The following is a 21,429-nucleotide window of genomic DNA, read 5'->3' on the forward strand; positions in this document are numbered from 1 at the left end:
ATATAAATTATAGCATTTTGCTGTAATATTTGACCATGTTTTGTAACGCTCAAGTGTCCTCACCTCCCATAAAGGGAAGCTCTGTTCAAACTTGCTTATTGTTATTGCATTTTAAAATTGTATGTCTTTTTGCTAACCTGTATTGTTGTTTTCTTCCCAGTCCAGGAGTACTGGATTTAACCGGGGGGGAGTGCAGCGCCCCAGAGTCCTGGTCATTGCAGTACTGAAGCTCTGCCGCTAAGGGGAGCTATGGTACGTCTGATGGCACTGAAGGAGTTCATCTGACCAGGTATCACATACACCAATACATTTCACAGTCGGGCCTCCAGGGGGAGCTAAGGGTGCTATTTATTAGGCCACTCCTCACCGTGTGGGTAAACTGGGGGTCAGGCAGGAAGTTAGATCAGAAAGCTGACTGGGTTGGAACCAGGCAACACCCTGTGGCAGAGGGTGTTGTGGGGGAAGATTCGGTAGGGTCCCTGTCAGGTTTGGGACCCTGACAGAGGCCTGGCAACGAGAGAGAACGTCACGGGACCGTGCCTGCTCAGCATAGCGGTGGTGCCCTAAGAAAGGATCAGAAGCGAGATATATTGTGCTGAGTGAGAAACGAGATCAAAGCAAGAAGGAGAATACCAGTAGGAGTCGTGCTGTAAGACCGAGGCAACATCCTACTGAGGCGCACAGCCGGCGGCCGGAACGCCGAGGAAGTATTTCTATATATAGCTTCAGGCAATACTTCAAACCAACGGCAGGTCAGTCAGTCATAGGCGGGCTGTCTCACCTAAATCACCTAAGAAGACATAGGGGGCAACCTGTGGAGAGGGGCGACTCTAGGGTCCCGGAAGAGCTCCGAGCCTACCCGTCATACGGGTGCGTCCCAACCATAACACCGGGAGGGACGGATTAGCAGAACATCATCTAATCGAGTTGTGAGGGAACACGAGAAACAGACACAACAGTTGTGGGCACTTTCCGTAAGCACAGCAGGGGAGGACCACAACACATAGCGCTAGCAGGAAGGCACAGATTTCCACCTGCAAAGAGAACTCTGGAGGTGCCATTGGACCGGCCAGACTTGCGCAGCCTGGTTAACCGTATTCCGGACTGAGGACCCAGAGATCTTCAGTAAAGAGGTAAAGGGACTGCAACCTGGTGTCCTCGTTATTTATTGCGACCGGCACTTCACAACTACACCACCATTCACCACTCTTTCACCGGACGTCCCCCTGGCAGGCAGGGCCACGGACCGGGTCTAGCCACCGTGACAACCCCAGAACTAGAGACTCAGAGGCCCGGTACCGGGTACCCCTCGGCCCTGCGGCAGTGGGGGCGCTCCACATGACTCACGCATGTGGTCTAAAGCCGGCCATACACATTAGATGGCTGTCAGTCGTACATTGCTTGGAAGATTGATTGTTCTGCAGATAGCTATCTTAGCCATCAGATGAGAAAGACGTAGGATGACCCGTAGACCGGGGGGCTAATCTCCGGCAGAATAATGCAAAAGGAAGTCTGAAATCAGAAATGTGCGATCGACATCTCTGCCAACCATCCGTTGGCCGGTGCCCCCATTATACCATCAGCCGAACCCGTAAATATCGGGGGTGGTTCATCCGACATTAGTGTGCATAGGGTCCTTTAGGAGCCAAAGAATCTCAGTCTGCAGACTCTCGACATGTAAAGTTCTCAAGATCTCCACTTGCTATCAATGAATGGAAATATTCCTGTTCACATCCAGAAGATGAAAACCTACAGACCGAATACTTCTCCCTGCTGATGGTTTGTTACAATTGTAGCCAGTATAGAAATAAGCAGCTTGGAGCCCAGACTGATACATTTTATTTCCAAACTTGTGCTGCTGATGTGATTATTGTCAAAACTGGGTACAGTTGTAGCAAACCCTCAGTTGTGAAAAGTATTAGTCCTTTCAGGTTTATAAGACAAATCAAACGGAGAATCTGAACAAAGCTGGAAACTGAAACACAAATTTAGCTTTATATACAGTAGAGCCTCTGCAACAACTCCCGCACTTACTGGAAATTCTGCAGAAAGTTTCTTCTGTTATTCCAAAGAAAGACGTAGGAAAATCCGCATCAGTAAGTTGCTCATGCAGACGTCCGTTTTTTGGCGTACGAGCCCTATCTGTATTTTTCACACATCGCACTTGCACCTATAGTAGTGAATGGGATCTTTCACATTTCCGTGTTTTTTTTTCGGACAGAGCAAAATTGCAGATATGTTCGATTTTTGGCAATGCAAGTCTATGGGACCATGAAAAAAAAACCGGACCGCGCTTGGATGCCATTTGAGGGCGGACCAGTTTTCACAGACTGTCAGGAAGGAGAAGATGGAGAAAAACTAATGACATTATGACCAAACTCACTGATGAATCTTGGTCCTTTCTTTTTGTACTTAAAAAAAACAAAAACTGATGTGTGAATGCGGCCTTAAGGTGGCCATACATATTAGACTTATGTTAGCCGAACTCACCCATGGGTCCGGCCGACGGTGTGTGGGGGCGCTGGGCAAATGATGTTGATCAGGCATGTCCGATTTTGGACCCCTGATCTCAGTGTCTATTGGCGGCTTTCTCCTAGAGAACACGAACACTCGACCGAATGAGCGCTCTTGTGTGTGGGAGAGGCGGCCAAGATGTCTCGGATCTTTCGGCTGACAGCCATCTAATGTATATGGTGAGGCCTTCCTCTGCTCCGAGGAACCGTGGGAACGTCCGTCCGCCTTTGATTCGCAACAAATACTGGCAAAATTCCGCAAATTGAAAAAATACAAAAAAAAAATAAAAAATCTGAAAAATTCTGCAGCTTGTATACATTCCAGCCATGTATGTTTTCCAACTCTGGGGCTCATGCCGCGGCTTTATGGTCTATCTTTGGAGGGGTGGATATCTCCGTACATAGAGTGATGAAGCCTGTACATCAGGGCCGTCTACACTGCCTTCGTGCACCGCCTGTGTCTTCTGCAGGAGGCCAGGAAACCTCATTAAAGTGGCAATTACAGTTAATTAACCTAATTAAATTAGTTTTCTACTTTCAGCGCACAATGGAGGGCATGCCGTGCACCTGGTCATCACTCATCCTGCGAGCTGGAGGAACCCGCCGGTAGAGGTTACTGCTGTCCATCTGTCAGGATGCGTTAAGTCCACAGATGTGTACGAGAAGACGGCGATAAATAATCTACAGTAAGTAGTGAGATCCTCGCATGCCACGTTACCCGTAGAGTGTGCCACGCCCGTTTTGGCAGTAGCAATAAGGGGGTAACCCAGCGCCACTCACTTCCTTGTGCACAAGACCGATGGAACATGAGCGGCAGGTATGGCGCACCTGTCCTACTATTATTCGCACTCTCGATCCAATAGATATCGTAGATATGTCACCATCAGCCCGCTCGCCTAAAGATGTGGAAGTGAGTAAAGCCGGATTACCCCTTTAATGCCATAAAGGACTAAACCATTTTCTTATAAACCCATTGTGGTTCCCCATTCATTAAACCGTTTTTACCCGTTGTCCATCGCCAACTTTTTGTGCAACTTTTGGCTTTTTTCTGCCAGTCCCGGCCAGCGCCTCTAACTCTTCGAGAAAGGTGATGGTCAAGCATGGCCAACAAATTCACCATAATTTACACGTAGATTACAAGACTGGAGTACAGTTCTTGTGGTGAGGCATGGAGGCTGAAAGATGCGCCAAATTCATGATGAGCCACATGCCTCTTAAAGGGTTCTCTACTACACTCCCTGACAGAAGTGATGTCGCTTATCCATGTTATAATGTAAATAAAAGCTTATAACCTGACGTTAAATTCATCCACCAGTTGTATAAATTATTCTTTTGAAAGCTGAAACCCTCCGAAATGTGGTTTAGGTTAAGAAAATTAATTGGCATCAATGCAGAAATATTGATCAGTTAATGGGCACAGAATGGTCAGATTTTGGCAAGACAAAAGTTTTGTCGCCTGGTCATATAATGCACCCAATCCTAGTTTACATCCTCACCTGTGCTCAGTAAATGATTGGATAATTAGTGTGTGTGTATAAAAAGAAACCCAGCACCCCAGACTTTCACTTGAACTGCAACTTGAGCTCTGACAACATGCCAAAAATCCACCCTGCGACCAAAGCCTGGATTATCAAGAGGCTGAAGACCAGATCCACTGCCGAGGTGGCTGGCCCCTTTAATGTGTCTCAGCGTCAAGTACAAAGAATTAAAAAAAGATTTGAAGAGACTGGAGATGTGTTTGACAAGCCCAGGTTCGGCAGACCCTGCAAGACAACTGCTCAGGTGGAACGTTTGTTGGTTAGAAAATCCAAAGCAAGCCCCTCTTCCACTGCAGCAGAGCTCCAACAGGCCTGGTCCCCTCAAGTCCCTGTGCCAACTAGAACAGTTTGTAGGATTCTGTCTCGAAATGGCCTCCATGGTCGAATCAGTGCCCAGAAGCCATCACTAAACAAAAGGCAAATAAAAAACTGTGTGGCATCTGCAAAGTCCCACAGCCTGCTAAACAGATGGATGCTGGAAAAGTGGCAGAAGGTGGATTTCTCTGATGAATGTTCAGTAGAATTACACCACAGCCACCGCAAATACTGCAGGAGACCTACTGGAGCCCGTATGGATCCAAAATACACCCAGAAAACAGTTAGATTTGGTGGTGGAAAGAGCATGGTCTGGGGTTACATTCAGTATGGGGGTGTGCGAAACATTTGCAAGGTGGAAGACAATATCAATAGCCTAAAATATCAAGAAGTATTAGCTACATCTTATATTCCAAATCATAAAAGGGGTCAAATTCTGCAGCAGGATGGTTCTCCATCTCATACATCCATCTCTACAGCAAAGTTCCTCCAGGCAAAAAAGATCAAGGTGCTCAAGGACGGGCCAGCCCAGTCACCACACATGAACATCATTGAGCATGTTTGCGGTAGGATGAAAGAGGAAGCTTGGAAGACAAAAGCAAAGAATCTAGATGAACTCTGGGAGGCATGTAAGGCTACGTTCACACGTTCAGTTTTTTCATCAGTTTTTTTTCCTGTCCTGTTTTGAAAATCCGCAGCTAAAATTCAGCGCTGATTTTAGCTGCGGATTTTGATCCTTTTTCTTCTGCGGATTCCACTGCGGGTTTCCAAATGCAGTTTCCTATTGGTGCTGCTGGAAACCCGCAGCGGAATCCGGAGAAAGAATTGACATGGTACTTCTTTTTTCCGCAGGCAAATCCGCGCGGATTTTCCTGGGGAAAAAAGGATCGTCGGCACAGCGGATTTTGTTTTCCATTGGGTTACATTGTACTGTAACCTACATGGAAAACGGATGCGGATCCGCAGCTGAAATTCCGCTCCGGATCCGCACCAAAAAACGCACCGTGTGAACATAGCCTAAGGCTGCATTCTGTGCTATTCCTGATGACTTCATTAATAAATTGTATGAATCATTGTTGAACCGCATGGATGCAGTCCTTCAAGCTCATGGAAGTCACACAAAATATTAAATATGACTCTATTAGCACCACAACTTCATTCACCAAAGTTATGCAACATAAATTTGTATTTTAAGTTAATTATTTGTTTGAATATCACATTACTTTCTGTGGGCAACAACTTTTGTCTTGCCAAAATCTGACCATTCTGTGTCCATTAACTGATCAATATTTCTGCATTGATGCCAATTTATTTTCTTAACCTAAACCACATTTCAGAGGGTTTCAGCTTTCAAAAGAATAATTTATACAACCAATGGATGAATTTAACGTCAGGTTATAAGCTTTTATTTACATAACATGGATAAGCGACATAACTTCTGTCAGGGAGTGTATCTTTGGGAGTGCATGCTCTCCAGCTTCCCGCTTGAAGGCAGACATTGCGCTCCTCAAGATGGCCGGTGTCGTAGCTGAGCCGCTGCGACCAAACTGTGTGCTCTCACATGCTGCAAGCCGGGTCAGATTTGCCTCTGCAGCATAGGAAAATCGCAGGAACACTGATGATAGCCTCAGGACAAACATTGGGGGAATGTAAACTAGACAATTGCCCAGGAGCCCTATACACAAAAGGGCCTCCAGCCTTTACAAGTCAGTTATTACACTGATAATGCCAGTCCTGCATTATCAGTGCAGTTTCCAAGGTTGGATGTATAGAAGGACCTTTGTGACTTCATGGTCATGTGATCAAAGGTCCAACACCCTGCAGAAAGCTGGGTGACAACCCTTGGTGAAGCTATCAGCCAGTGTGCATGCTTAGTAAAAGGGGATGTAGGAAAAATAAAATAATACCATAACAAATTGAGAATATTTGCCTCAATAATAATAATAATAATAATTTTTATTTATATAGCGCCAACATATTCCGCAGCGCTTTACAACTTATGCCTCAATGCCTTAGAGAGTCGATTTATGGAAGAGTTATCACATTTACTGATACAGTATGGACAACTAATGTTCAAAGTGCATAGCAAAGTGCGGCTGGTCACACATGCTCAGTCACTACACATGCTCAGTCACTACACATGCTCAGTCACTCCCCCTATAGCCATGTCTCTGCATAACAATCCGCCAATAGAAACAGCTTTCAGCCTTCATTGTCAGGGAAGAGCACAAGCTTTGCAGCAGAATGGGACTGACTAGCGAAATTACAGTATACTTATATTTACAGCTTCTAGAGGGGGAAGGAGACTGACTGGGACAATACTTGAGACAAGGAAGACCTTTATCAAAGGTGGCATTTCATATGCCCACTGTTATAAGATGCCCCACATTTATTATATGTAATAAACTTGTTGCATTTTGGGGGCTGTCCGTTCACCAGAAAATGAAATCTATGCTAGTTAGATTTTAATGATAATGTATGCCAGTTGTCCGTCAGACATCATGGTAAAATTGTAGCCCCGCAAAGTGTGTGGGATAATTACTGGGAACGTACTGGGTATTATAGCTGCCTGAGGGGGCAGGAGACTGATTTGGCAAATGGGGGGACCATATTAACAGAGTGAAGGAGACTGATTAAGGAACTTATTGGGGACTACGTTTCAGCTTGCAGATGGACAAGGAGACTATATGTAGGCTTTTAAAGATTGGACTCTGGCTGGGGAATTTACAGGGGACTATGTTAAGAGCTGTTAGACTGGAAAGGAGTCTGGCTGGGAATTTTATTGGTCACTACATTAGCAATTTCCAGAGTGGGAAGAAGACAAACTGGATACTTTATTTGGGACTACATTCACAACTTCCAGATGGAGGAGGAGACTAACCGGTGAATTTATTGGGAACTACATTCCCAACTTCTAGAGGGAGAATGTGACTAACTGGATAACTTATTGGTGACTTTGTTCACAACTTCCAGAGGGAGGAGACTAACTGGTGAACTTATTGGGGGCTACATTCACAACTTCTAGAGGGAGAAGGTGTCTAACTGGATAACTTATTGGTGACTACATTTGCAGCTTCCAGATGCAATAGGAAGCTAACTGGATAACTTATTGGTGACTATGTTCACAACTTCCAGAGGGAGAAGGAAACTAATTGGTGAACTTATTGGGGACTACATTCACAACTCACAGATGGGAAAGGAGGCTAACTGGATAACTTATTGGTGACTAAGTTCACATCTTCCATTGGAGAAGACAAACCGGGGATCGTATTGTTGACTACTTTCACAGCTTCTAGAAGGAGAAAGGGACTAACTGGTGAACTTATTTGGGACTACATTCAAAACTTCCAGAGGGGGAAGAAGACTGACTGGGGAACTTATTGGAAACTACATTCATAGCTTCCAGAGGGGAAATGAGACTAACTGGAGAACTTACTGGTGACTAAATTCACAGGTTTCAGTGGGTAAGAGAGGAGTGGCCACTTTAAGCAAGAAGAGGTGAAAAACACAGAGGTTTTGGGATTTGTAGTCGGAAAACAAAGTGGGTGAAGTGACCCGACCCTGCAGCTTGTCTACCATAGTAAAAATTAGCAGAGATGATGACAGGGAACACAAAGAAGGAAAAGAATAGCAAAGTTTTATCTTCGCGTGAAAACCATGCAAATTAGTTTAAAAGTGCTGTTAATAGTCTTTTTTAAAGAATTGTTATTTATGGGATAATCCTTTTTTATAGGTTAAATAGTGCAGGAAACGTCACATAACAAACACAAAAATGAAAATAACAGCGCATTGTGCTTAATTGGGCCAAGGTCTCCACTGTTCTTCAGTCTGTACAAGAAGAGTCTTGTGCTCCCCCAGGGTATAGCAATGTGTAATATCTTTGGTATTCAGGAGGAGTGTAGCGGACCCTGGCAGACAGTCTGGCCTCCTTCCTGTGGGGGATGGCGCTCTACCTATTCACTGGCACATTCCCTGCTCCTATAAGTAACTAGGCCAGAGATCCCCCCCCCCCAGCTTGTCATCCGGCTTTCCCGGGAATAGGTACAAGAATCAGCTCACTGTAAACTGACTTCCAAGGCCTGTCGTGAGCTTGGCCTTTTGCACAAACAAGCAGAGCTGCAGTGTAAAGCATTTTGGAGGAAACTTATAAATGCCCCTGCTTTTAAAATTTATGCAAATATCCTTAAATTTGATAATAAATCTGTCATCATTAAAGGGGTTTTCCAGGCTTATTATATTGATCACCTATGTTTTAGGATAGGTGGTCTATATCGGATTGGTGGGGGTCCGCCACCATCACTGATCAGCTTTTTTTCATTTTTAGAACTGAAACAGCACTGCTCAGTACACCAACTAGTGGCTGGTGTCAGGTACTGCAGCTTGGTGAGTAAGCGCAGAGCTACAATACCCCGATGCGGCCCCTTCAGTGTACACAGCTGTGCTTTTTCGGCTCCATTGATGGATTACATTTGGTCAGAGCTGCAACCTTTCCCGATCTCACCCACCTGACAACATTGGGGTTCCACCTAAAGTGCCAAAGAATAAGAAGATATTACTAAAAAAAAAACCAGACCTAATAAAACCCTCCCGTTCCTCGGCACTGATGACAGTCTTTCCGTCTTAGGAGGAAGAAACAGTCTTTGAGATCCCTCTTCCAGCTTAATTGTCAGTAGACCACTGCAGGCAATCAGTGGCCACAATCACTTGACACCCAGAACAGAAGGAGCAAGGAGACAGAATTAGTATCGAGAAGCAGGCAGAGGACCGGTAGAAGAGTATTTTTTACATTTTTTATTTTAAGACCATGATGGGCCCAATCTTAAAGTAATAAAAAATAATGGACAATCAAAATAAAAGGCAAACTACATCCACACGAAACGAAGCCCAATATGTATGTTATTTTCTTGAAAATTCAAAGAAGGGAAAAATTGCACTGGTAAAATTTTTGCAAATTTTTTATTCCAGTAACGAACAAATCTAAAAAAAAATCTTTTCACCAAAGATCCTGATGTGCAATAAAAAAAAAAAAATAAAATTTACATAATTCCCCCCAAATCCTGAAATATCAGCTTTGTCAGCCACTATAATTAATTAATCACTTCTTTTTTTTTTGTATTACAGGATTGAATGAATACAAACGTATGATCATGGGAGATATGAAGACCCCGGACTTTGACGACCTTCTTGCAGCCTTTGACATTCCTGACATGGTAGATCCGAAAGCAGCTATTGAGTCTGGACACGACGAGCACGACAATCACATTAAGCAAAATGCACAGGGAGATGACGACGCTCACGTCCCATCCTCTTCTGACGTTGGTGTAAGTGTCATAGTTAAAAATGTAAGGACCGTCGAATCTTCGGAAGCTTCAGAGAAGGACACGTATCACTCCGCAGGTAATGGCTTGCAAAATGGCTTTCTTACCATCTCAAATCTGGAACGTTTTAACAAGGAAAGCCTTAAATCCCTCAAAGAGAAAGCGATGGTCTCTGGAAATGTCCAAAAGGACTCCGTTTTCAACCAGTTCAGCCCCATTTCCAGCGCTGAAGAATTCGATGACGATGAAAAAATTGAAGTTGACGATCCGCCCGATCGCGTTGATTTAACCACGGGTTTTGGCTCCAACCTTTTGCCTGCTTCTACATTCGAAAGGGATAAAATACAGACGATGGAGCACTTGATGAAATCTGCAAATGCCCTTCCTAGTAATGGAAGCAAAAACAAAGAGTGCCAAAAAGAAGTCTACGATGTAAAGGTAAAACAAGATGAAAAACTCAAAGATGGCGCTCATGGAAAAGTGCAATCGGAGAAAGGGGAAGTCAACGGAGAAAGCCTATCACAGTTGAAGTTAAAGTCTTCTGCAAAACTCTCTTCGTGCATTGCTGCAATCGCTGCGCTGAGCGCTAAGAAGACGGCCTACGATCCGAAAGATATGCAGTCCAATACGGAAGAGTCGACTCGGGTGCCTAAAGAAATTAGCAACAGTCCGTTGGCAAATGTCAAGTGTCCCGATGCTCAATTGACTGTACAAAACCTCATCGATGGAGCAAAGAAGACCCCCGTGAAGCCAAGCGATAGCCCAAGGAGCGTCTCCAGTGAAAATAGCAGTAAAGGTTCACCATCGTCTGGCGGTTCAACCCCGGCTATCCCGAAAGTAAGAATAAAGACCATTAAGACATCATCTGGTGAAATCAAGAGGACTGTTACAAGGGTGTTGCCGGACTTTGATGCAGAAGGGACCAAACAACCTTCTGATCAGTCACCCTCTATGGTGGCTTCACCAGTTTTGTCATCTCCTACATCGGCCGCAGCTATGCTTTCTTCTCCTTCAAAACCCTCTGTGCAAACCATTCCTACCACCAACCCAGCTTCTTCAACAGATGGTCCTCCAAAACAGATCACTATCAAACCTGTGGCCACCGCCTTCCTCCCGGTATCTGCAGTTAAAACGGCGGGCTCGCAAGTGATAAACTTGAAGTTCAGTAACAACACTACAGTGAAAGCAACGGTCATATCTGCTGCATCGGTCCAAAGCGCCAGCAATGCCATCATTAAAGCTGCCAATGCCATTCAGCAGCAGACGGTGGTGGTTCCAGCTTCGAGCCTTGCCAATGCCAAACTTGTGCCAAAGACGGTGCATTTTGCCAACCTCAACCTGTTGCCTCAAGGCTCTCAAACGACGACAGAGCTTCGCCAAGTGTTGACTAAGCCCCAGCAGCAAATCAAGCAAACCCTTGTGCCCACCACAGTGGTGACACCGACCAAAAAGGTGTCCAGAGTCCAAGTGGTAGCGTCCTCACAAAGTTCTGTGGTGGAAGCTTTTAATAAAGTATTGAGCAGTGTTAACCCGGTTCCCGTTTACATTCCCAATCTCAGTCCTCCGACCAATGCAGGAATTAGCTTGCCGGCCCGTGGATATAAGTGTTTAGAGTGCGGAGATTCGTTCGCCCTAGAAAAGAGTCTTCTGCAACATTATGACCGTCGCAGTGTTCGCATCGAAGTCACCTGCAACCATTGCACAAAAAACTTAGTTTTTTATAACAAATGCAGTCTTCTGTCGCACGCACGTGGACATAAAGAAAAAGGGGTCGTCATGCAATGTTCGCACCTTATCCTGAAGCCGGTCCCAGTTGATCAGATGATTGCGTCTTCATCCCAGAATAGTGTTTCCACTCCAACGACACCAGCGCCTAGACAAGGCCCCACTGTGGTGGTGGCACATACTTTAGCAAAGGTGCCAGCTGGAGCTTCCAGCCCGGTGATATCGGCTCCCATCACCGCCCCAGTCACACCCGCTATGCCTTTAGATGAAGATTCCTCCAAGTTGTGCCGACACAGTCTGAAGTGCTTGGAATGTAATGAAGCTTTCCCAGACGAAACTTCCCTAGCGACCCACTTTCAGCAAGTGGTGGACACCAGTGGACAAGTACGTAAAGTGTATACTTGCCTATTTGTTGTGATGATTACAGGTACAAATTGCTGCATTGTTGGAAACATACTGTAAGGTCAAATTCAGACGATGAGTTTTCGAAACTGCATATTTTTGCTGTGCCAAAAACCACAAAGTCTTACAGTTCCAGCAAAGTGGATGGGATTTATAGAGATCGCGTGCCCACTGTGATTTCTTGTTTTTTTTTTTTTTTACTCAGTTTAAACTGAACTGCAATGAGTTTTTCAAATCTGTGTCCATCTCTCTTGTGGGTACGCTGAGCTTTTAAGTGCAGATTTTCACCACAGATGCAGATAATCCGCTCACGAGGCCCTCGCCTTGTGCCCATGTTGGTGCAACATGTAATGAAACTGCTCAATATAATTAATACTATAATAACTGGGAATATCTGAGTTCTGACTCCGGGATATATAGTTATAGCCGAATATAAGCACAAGGAATCTCCAGGCCTTAGAAGAATGGTCAGTGCACCGCCTGCTGGCCATAATTTGTATTTCAGTTCTGTTTGTTTGCCATTTGTTATTTTTTTTCTGATACCTCTTTATGGAGGAAATAATAACGACCAATCGTTTCTCTTGCTGCAAAACATCATATTTTTCTGGCCAGATTTACTCAAGAATTTGCAGGTACTTCTGTGCATTATAGAATCACCCCCTTTTTCTCCCAATAAAAGAAAAATAAACGAATAAGAATAAAATAAAAAAAATTGGTATCGGCACATCCATAAGTCTGGTATTTATAATAATATAACAATACCAGTAATAATGCTGTAAAAAATCAAAACATCAGAATTGTTTTTGGGGTTTTTTTGGTCTCCACACCTCCCTAAAAAAAGAAGTATGCCCAAACTGGTATCAATAAAACCGTAAAGTCGCCACACAATTTAAAAAGATGGAAAGAAAAAAAAAACAAACCAACGCCAACACAAATGTACATTTTTTTGTAATATATATATATATATACACAATGGGGAAAATAAGTACTGATGATTTTTGCAAGTTTTTCCACCAGCAAAGAATGGAGAGGTCTGTAATTTTTATCGTAGGTACACTTCACCTGTGAGAGAGAATCTTAAAAGAAATCCAGAAAATCACATTGTATGATTTTTACATAATTTACATAAAATTTGTATGGAGGAGTGGGCCAAAATCCATGCTGCAGTGTGTGCAAACCTGGTCAAAAACTACAGGAGACGTCTGACCTCTGTAATTGCAAGCAAAGGTTTCTGTACCAAATATTAAGTTCTGTTTTTCTATTATTTCACGTGCTTATTTCATGCAGTAAAATGGAATGTAATTATGTAAAACTCATACAATGTGACTTTCTGGATTTTTTTAGATTCTATCTCACAGGTGAAGTGTACCTACGATAAACATTACAGACCCCTCCATTCTTTGCTGGTGGGAAAACTTGCAGAATCAGCAGTGTATCAAATACTTACTTTCCCCACTGTGCATGTGTACACACACACTATATATATATATATATATATATATATATATATATATATATATATATATATATATATATATATATATATATATATATAATTATGCACACACAATACAGACCAAGAGTTTGGACACACCTTGCCATTTAAAGATTTTTCTGTATTTTCATGATTATGAAAACTGTAAATTCCCGCTGAAGGCATCAAAACTATGAATTAACACATGTGGAATTATATACTTAACAAAAAAGTGTGAAACAACTGAAATTATGTCTTATATTCTAAGTTCTTCAAAGTAGCCACCTTTTGCTTTGATGACTGCTTTGCACACTCTTGGCATTCTCTTGATGAGCTCCAAGAGGTAGTCACTGGGAATGGTTTTCACTTCACAGGTGTGCCCTGTCAGGTTTAATAAGTGGGATTTCTTGCCTTATAAATGGGGTTGGGACCATCAGTTGTGTTGTGCAGAAGTCTGGTGGATACACAGCTGATAGTCCTACTGAATAGACTGTTAGAATTTGTATTATGGCAAGAAAAAAGCAGCTAAGTAAACAAAAACGAGTGGCCATCATTACTTTAAGAAATGATGGTCAGTCAGTCTGAAAAATTCGGCAAACTTTGAAAGTGTCCCCAAGTGCAGTGGCAAAAATCATCAAGTGCTACAAAGAAACTGGCTCACATGAGGACCGCCCCAGGAAAGGAAGACCAAGAGTCACCTCTGCTTCTGAGGATAAGTTTATCCGAGTCACCAGCTTCAGAAATCGCAGGTTAACAGCAGCTCAGATTAGAGACCAGGTCAATGCCACACAGAGTTCTAGCAGCAGACACATCTCTACAACAACTGTTAAGAGGAGACTTTGTGCAGCAGGCCTTCATGGTAAAATAGCTGCTAGGAAACCACTGCTAAGGACAGGCAACAAGCAGAAGAGACTTGTTTGGGCTAAAGAACACAAGGAATGGACATTAGACCAGTGGAAATCTGTGCTTTGGTCTGATGAGTCTAAATTTGAGATCTTTGGTTCCAACCACCGTGTGTTTGTGCGATGCAGAAAAGGTGAACGGATGGACTCTACATGCCTGGTTCCCACCGTGAAGCATGGAGGAGGAGGTGAGATGGTGTGGGGGTGCTTTGCTGGTGACACTGTTGGGGATTTATTCAAAATTGAAGGCATACTGAACCAGCATGGCTACCACAGCATCTTGCAGTGGCATGCTATTCCATCCGGTTTGCGGTTAGTTGGACCATCATTTATTTTTCAACAGGACAATGACCCCAAACACACCTCCAGGCTGTGTAAGGCTAGGGTCACATTGCGTTATGTGACCGCGTTTAACGGACTACGTTACACCGCGGCATAACGCGGTGTTAACGTAGTCCTGTAACGCCGCCATAGCCTGTCATGATGAATGCGTCGCTAGCACCCAACCACATTAGGCGTGCGCTAGCGATGTGCCGTCATTTGAGTGACGGACCTCGGACGCTGCTTGCAGCGTCCGCGGCGCGCCCGAGGTCCGTTCCTCGCTAGTGCGGGGATCTGCACTAGCGGGGATGCTGAGCGCGGACCCTAGAGAAGCATTGCGTTAGCGCAATCCGCTATCGCTATGCGCTTAACGGATTGCCCTAACGCAATGTGACCCTAGCCTAAGGGCTATTTGACCAAGAAGGAGTGTGATGGGGTGCTATGGCAGATGACCTGGCCTCCACAGTCACCAGACCTGAACCCAATCGAGATGGTTTGGGGTGAGCAGGACGGCAGAGTGAAGGCAAAAGGGCCAACAAGTGCTAAGCATCTCTGGGAACTCCTTCAAGATTGTTGGAAGACCATTCCCGGTGACTACCTCTTGAAGCTCATCAAGAGTGTGCAAAGCAGTCATCAAAGCAAAACGTGGCTACTTTGAAGAACCTAGAACATAAGACATTTCAGTTGTTTCACACTTTGTTGTTAAGTATATAATTCCACATGTGTTAATTCATAGTTTTGATGCCTTCAGTGTGAATGTACAATTTTCATAGTCATGAAAATAAAAAAAATATCTTTAAATGAGAAGGTGCGTCCAAACTTTTGGTCTGTACTGTGTGTGTGTGTGTATATATATATGTATATATATGTACTAGCTGAAGAGCCCGGCATTGCCCAGGCATAGTAACTAACTGTTAGTTATAGCACCTCACTTCTCTCATTTTCCCATCACGCCTCTAATTTTCCCCCTCACATCTCTCATTTTTCCCCTCACGTCTCTCATTTTCCCCTCACTCCTCTCATTTTCCCCCTCACACCTCATTTTCCCCCTCACACCTCATTTTCTCCCCTCACTTCTCTCATTTCCCCCCTAACACTTGTCATTTTGACCTCACACCTGTCTTTTTCCAATCACTCCACTATTTTCCCCTCACTCCTCTCCTTTTGCACTCACACCTCTTCATTTTCACCTCACACCTCTTATTTTCCCCTCAGTATATACCTGTGTGTCATCTACTCCTGTAAATAGTATATACTGTATGTCATCTCCTCCTGTATATAGTATATACCTGTATGTCATTTCCCCTGTATATAGTATATAACTGTATGTCATCTCCTGTATATAGTATATACCTGTATGTCATCTATACTGTATATAGTATATACCTGTGTCATCTCCCCTGTATATAGTATATACCTGTATGTCATCTCCCCTGTATATAGTATATACCTGTATGTCATCTCCCCTGTATATAGTATATACCTGTATGTCATCTCCTCCTGTATATAGTATATACCTGTATGTCATTTCCCCTGTATATAGTATATAACTGTATGTCATCTCCTGTATATAGTATATACCTGTATGTCATCTATACTGTATATAGTATATACCTGTCAGCTCCCCTGTATATAGTATATACCTGTATGTCATCTCCCCTGTATATAGTATATACCTGTATGTCATCTCCTCCTGTATATAGTATATACCTGTATGTCATCTCCTCCTGTATATAGTATATACCTGTATGTCATCTCCTCCTGTATATAATATATAGCTGAATGGCATCTCCTCCTGTATATAGTATATATGTGTATGTCATCTCCCCTGTATATAGTATAAACCTGTATGTCATCTCCTGCATATAGTACAGTATATACGTGTATATCATCTCCCCTGTATATAGTATATACCTGTATGCCATCTCCTCCTGGCTATCAATTTGCCTCCAACACTTTTCCTTTCACTTTTTCCCCATTATGTAGATGGGGCAAAATTGTTTGGTGAATTGGAACACGCGGGGTTAAAATTTTGCCTCACAACATAGCCTATGACGCTCTCAGGGTCCAGACGTGTGACTGTGCAAAATTTTGTGGCTGTAGCTGCGACGGTGCAGATGCCAATACCGGACATACACACACATACACACACACACACATACACACACACACACATTCAGCTTTATATATTAGACTAGCTATTGAACCCGTTCTACGCCCGGGTGGCGAGCATTTATATTGGTATATGGTCTCCATCCTGGTATGTGCTGCTCCCATCTTGCTCTCCCATCCTGTCATGTGCTGCTCCACCCTATCATGTGCTGCTCCATCCTGCATCCCCATCCTGTCATGTGCTCCCATCCTGTGCCCCCATCCTATCATGTGCTGCTCCATCCTGCGCCCCCATCAGTGCGGGCGGCTGTGCTGAGTGCGGGCGGCTGTATGTGGCTGTGCTGTGCGTGGGCGGCTGCGCGTGGCTGTGCTGGGTGCGGGCGGCTGGGCGTGGCTGTGCTGGGTTCGGGCGGCTGGGCGTGGCTGTGCTGGGTGCGGGTGGCTGCGTGGCTGTGCTGGGTGCGGGCGGCTGTGCGTGGCGGTACTGAGTGCAGGCGGCTGTGCGTGGCTGCGGGCGGCTGTGCGGTGGCTGTGCTAGGTGCGGTGGCTGTGCTGGGTGCGGTGGCTGTGCTGCTCCATCCTGCGCCCCCATCCTGTCATGTGCTGCTCCACCCTGTCATGTGCTGCTCCATCCTGCGCCCCCATCCTGTCATGTGCTGCTCCATCCTGCGCCCCCATCAGTGCGGGCGGCTGTGCTAAGTGCGAGCGGCTGTGCTGAGTGCGGGCGGATGTATGTGGCTGTGCTGTGCGTGGGTGGCTGTGCATGGCGGTGCTGAGTGCAGGCGGCTGTGCGTGGCTGTGGGCGGCTGTTCTGGGTGTGGACGGCTGTGCGTGGCTGTGCTGAGTGCAGGCGGCTGTGCTGGGTGCGGGCGGCTGTGCGTGGCTGTGCTGAGTGCAGGCGGCAGTGCTGGGTGCGGGCGGCTGTGCGTGGCTGTGCTGAGTGCGGGCGGCTGTGCGTGGCGGTGCTGAGTGCGGGCGGCTGTGCGTGGCGGTGCTGAGTGCGGGCGGCTGTGCGTGGCGGTGCTGAGTGCGGGCGGCTGTGCGTGGCGGTGCTGAGTGCGGGCGGCTGTGCGTGGCGGTGCTGAGTGCAGGCGGCTGTGCGTGGCGGTGCTGAGTGCAGGCGGCTGTGCGTGGCTATGCTGGGTGCGGTGGCTGTGCTGGGTGCGGTGGCTGTGCTGGGTGCGGCGGCTGTGCGTGGCTGTGCTGGGTGCGGTGGCTGTGCTGGGTGCGGCGGCTGTGCTGGGTGCGGCGGCTGTGCTGGGTGCGGGCGGCTGTGCTGGGTGCGGGCGGCTGTGCTGGGTGCGGGCGGCTGTGCTGGGTGCGGTGGCTGTGCTGCTCCATCCTGCGCCCCCATCCTGTCATGTGCTGCTCCACCCTGTCATGTGCTGCTCCATCCTGCGCCATCAGTGCAGGCGGCTGTGCTGAGTGCGGGCGGCTGTATGTGGCTGTGCTGTGCGTGGGCGGCTGTGCATGGCAGTGCTGAGTGCGGGCAGCTGTGCGTGGCTGTGCTGGGTGCGGGCGGCTGTGCGTGGCTGTGCTGGGTGTGGGCGGCTGTGCTGGGTGCGGCAGCTGTGCTGGGTGCGGTGGCTGTGCGTGGCTATGCTGGGTGCGGCGGCTGTATGTGGCTGTGCTGTGCGTGGACGGCTGTGCGTGGCGGTGCTGAGTGGGGGCGGCTGTGCGTAGCTGTGGGCGGCTGTGCTGGGTGCGGTGGCTGTGGGCGGCTGTGCTGGGTGCGGTGGCTCAGGCTGTGCTGGGTGCGGTGGCTCAGGCTGTGCTGGGTGCGGTGGCTCAGGCTGTGCTGGGTGTGGTGGCTGTGCACGGCGGTGCTGGGGGCCTGAGCAGGCGGGGACACCGGCGCGCTGTGGGGGTCAGGTGCCGGAGTCGCCGCTAGCTCAGGCCCCCGGCACTTGCTATAGTTACCTGGGCCTGATCCAGCGCTGCGCGCCGGTCTGTCTTCCGGTCCTCTGGCTGTGACTGTTCAGTCAGAGGGGGGCGCGCATTAAGCGCGTCATCGCGCCCTCTGAACTGTGAACGTCACAGGCAGAGGATGTGGACCGGAGGACGGAGGAGCAGCGCGCAACGGAGGAACGGGACAGGTAAATATATCATACTTACCCTCCTGGCGGTCCCTGCTTCTCCGTTGGAGATCGCGGTGTGCGTTCAGTGTTTACGCATACCGCGATCTCCTGGGAGCGTCGCTCTGTGGGGTCTAGACTGCGCCGGCGCGTGCGCTTGCGCAGTCTATAGAGGCTTCGGACAGAGTGACGCTCCCAGCGTTATATTATAGACTAGCTATTGAACCCGTTCTACGCCCGGGTGGCGAGCATTTATATTGGTATATGGTCTCCATCCTGGTATGTGCTGCTCCCATCTTGCTCTCCCATCCTGTCATGTGCTGCTCCATCCTGCGCCCCCATCCTGTCATGTGCTGCTCCACCCTGTCATGTGCTCCCATCCTGCGCCCCCATCCTATCATGTGCTGCTCCATCCTGCGCGCCCCCATCAGTGCGGGCGGCTGTGCTGAGTGCGGGCGGCTGTATGTGGCTGTGCTGTGCGTGGGCGGCTGTGCGTGGCTGTGCTGGGTTTGGGCGGCTGGGCGTGGCTGTGCTGGGTTCGGGCAGCTGTGCTGGGTGGCTGCGTGGCTGTGCTAGGTGCGGGCGGCTGTGCGTGGCGGGACTGAGTGCAGGCGGCTGTGCGTGGCTGCGGGCGGCTGTGCGTGGCTGTGCTGGGTGCGGTGGCTGTGCTGGGTGCGGCGGCTGTGCTGGGTGCGGTGGCTGTGCTGCTCTATCCTGCGCCCCCATCCTGTCATGTGCTGCTCCATCCTGCGCCCCCATCAGTGCGGGCGGCTGTGCTGAGTGCGGGCGGATGTATGTGGCTGTGCTGTGCGTGGGCGGCTGTGCGTGGCGGTGCTGAGTGCGGGCAGCTGTGCGTGGCGGTGCTGAGTGCAGGCGGCTGTGCGTGGCTGTGCTGGGTGCGGTGGCTGTGCTGGGTGCGGCGGCTGTGCGTGGCTGTGCTGGGTGCGGTGGCTGTGCTGGGTGCGGCGGCTGTGCGTGGCTGTGCTGGGTGCGGTGGCTCAGGCTGTGCTGGGTGCGGGCGGCTGTGCTGGGTGCGGTGGCTGTGCTGGGTGCGGTGGTTGTGCTGCTCCATCTTGCGCCCCCATCCTGTCATGTGCTGCTCCACCCTATCATGTGCTGCTCCATCCTGCGCCCCCATCAGTGCGGGCGGCTGTGCTAAGTGCGGGCGGCTGTGCTGAGTGCGGGCGGATGTATGTGGCTGTGCTGTGCGTGGGCGGCTGTGCGTGGCGGTGCTGAGTGCGGGCAGCTGTGCGTGGCGGTGCTGAGTGCAGGTGGCTGTGCTGAGTGCAGGCGGCTGTGCTGGGTGCGGGCGGCTGTGCTGGGTGCGGCGGCTGTGCGTAGCGGTGCTGGGTGCGGTGGCTATGCTGGGTGCGCCGGCTGTATGTGGCTGTGCTGTGCGTGGGCGGCTGTGCGTGGCTGTGCTGGGTGCGGCAGCTGTGCGTGGCTGTGCTGGGTGCGGTGGCTGTGCTGGGTGCGGCGGCTGTGCTGGGTGCGGTGGCTCAGGCTGTGCTGGCTGCGGTGGCTCAGGCTGTGCTGGCTGCGGTGGCTCAGGCTGTGCTGGGTGCGGTGGCTCAGGCTGTGCTGTGTGCGGTGGCTGTGCGCGGCGGTGCTGGGGGCCTGAGCAGGCGGGGACACCGGCGCGCTGTGGGGGTCAGGTGCTGGAGTCGCCGCTAGCTCAGGCCCCCGGCACTTGCTATAGTTACCTGGGCCTGATCCAGCGCTGCGCGCCGGTCTGTCTTCCGGGTCCTCTGGCTGTGACTGTTCAGAGGGCGGCGCGCATTAAGCGCGTCATCGCGCCCTCTGAACTGTGAACGTCACAGGCAGAGGATGTGGACCGGAGGACGGAGGAGCAGCGCGCAACGGAGGAACGGGACAGGTAAATATATCATACTTACCCTCCTGGCGGTCCCTGCTTCTCCGTTGGAGATCGCGGTGTGCGTTCAGTGTTTACGCATACCGCGATCTCCTGGGAGCGTCGCTCTGTGGGGTCTAGACTGCGCCGGCGCGTGCGCTTGCGCAGTCTATAGAGGCTTCGGACAGAGTGACGCTCCCAGCGTTATATATATATATATATATATATATATATATATATATATACTAGCTATTGAACCCGTTCTACGCCCGGGTGGCGAGCATTTATATTGGTATATGGTCTCCATCCTGGTATGTGCTGCTCCCATCTTGCTCTCCCATCCTGTCATGTGCTGCTCCATCCTGCGCCCCCATCCTGTCATGTGCTGCTCCACCGTGTCATGTGCTGCTCCATCCTGCATCCCCATCCTGTCATGTGCTGCTCCACCGTGTCATGTGCTGCTCCATCCTGCGCCCCCATCCTGTCATGTGCTGCTCCACCGTGTCATGTGCTGCTCCATCCTGCATCCCCATCCTGTCATGGGCTCCCATCCTGCGCCCCCATCCTATCACGTGCTGCTCCATCCTGCGCCCCCATCAGTGCGGGCGGCTGTGCTGAGTGCGGGCGGCTGTGCTGAGTGCGGGCGGCTGTATGTGGCTGTGCTGAGTGCGGGCGGCTGTATGTGGCGCGGCTGTGCGTGGCTGTGCTGGGTGCGGGCGGCTGTGGACGGCTGTGCTGGGTGCGGCGGCTGTGCTGGGTGTGGTGGCTGTGCTGGGTGCGGCGGCTGTGCTGGGTGTGGTGGCTGTGCTGGGTGCGGTGGCTGTGCTGGGTGCGGCGGCTGTGCTGGGTGCAGCGGCTGTGCTGGGTGCGGCGGCTGTGGGC

General features: G+C 48.8%; 1 protein-coding gene across 2 annotated transcripts in view; it reads left to right on the top strand.

Moving 5' to 3' along the window:
• ZNF532 (zinc finger protein 532) overlaps positions 1–21,429 on the top strand; it is a 74,719-nt gene that overhangs the window by 17,985 nt on the left and 35,305 nt on the right. For both annotated transcript variants that reach the window (XM_077282871.1, XM_077282879.1), the window contains exons 2-3: positions 3,055–3,199; positions 9,488–11,793. In XM_077282871.1, coding sequence (XP_077138986.1) covers positions 9,508–11,793 — 2,286 coding nt within the window. In that variant the 5' untranslated portion in view covers positions 3,055–3,199; positions 9,488–9,507. The remainder of the gene's footprint in view (positions 1–3,054; positions 3,200–9,487; positions 11,794–21,429) is intronic.

The sequence above is a fragment of the Ranitomeya variabilis genome, chromosome 1, assembly GCF_051348905.1.
Source record: "Ranitomeya variabilis isolate aRanVar5 chromosome 1, aRanVar5.hap1, whole genome shotgun sequence".
Taxonomy (NCBI): Eukaryota; Metazoa; Chordata; class Amphibia; order Anura; family Dendrobatidae; genus Ranitomeya; species Ranitomeya variabilis.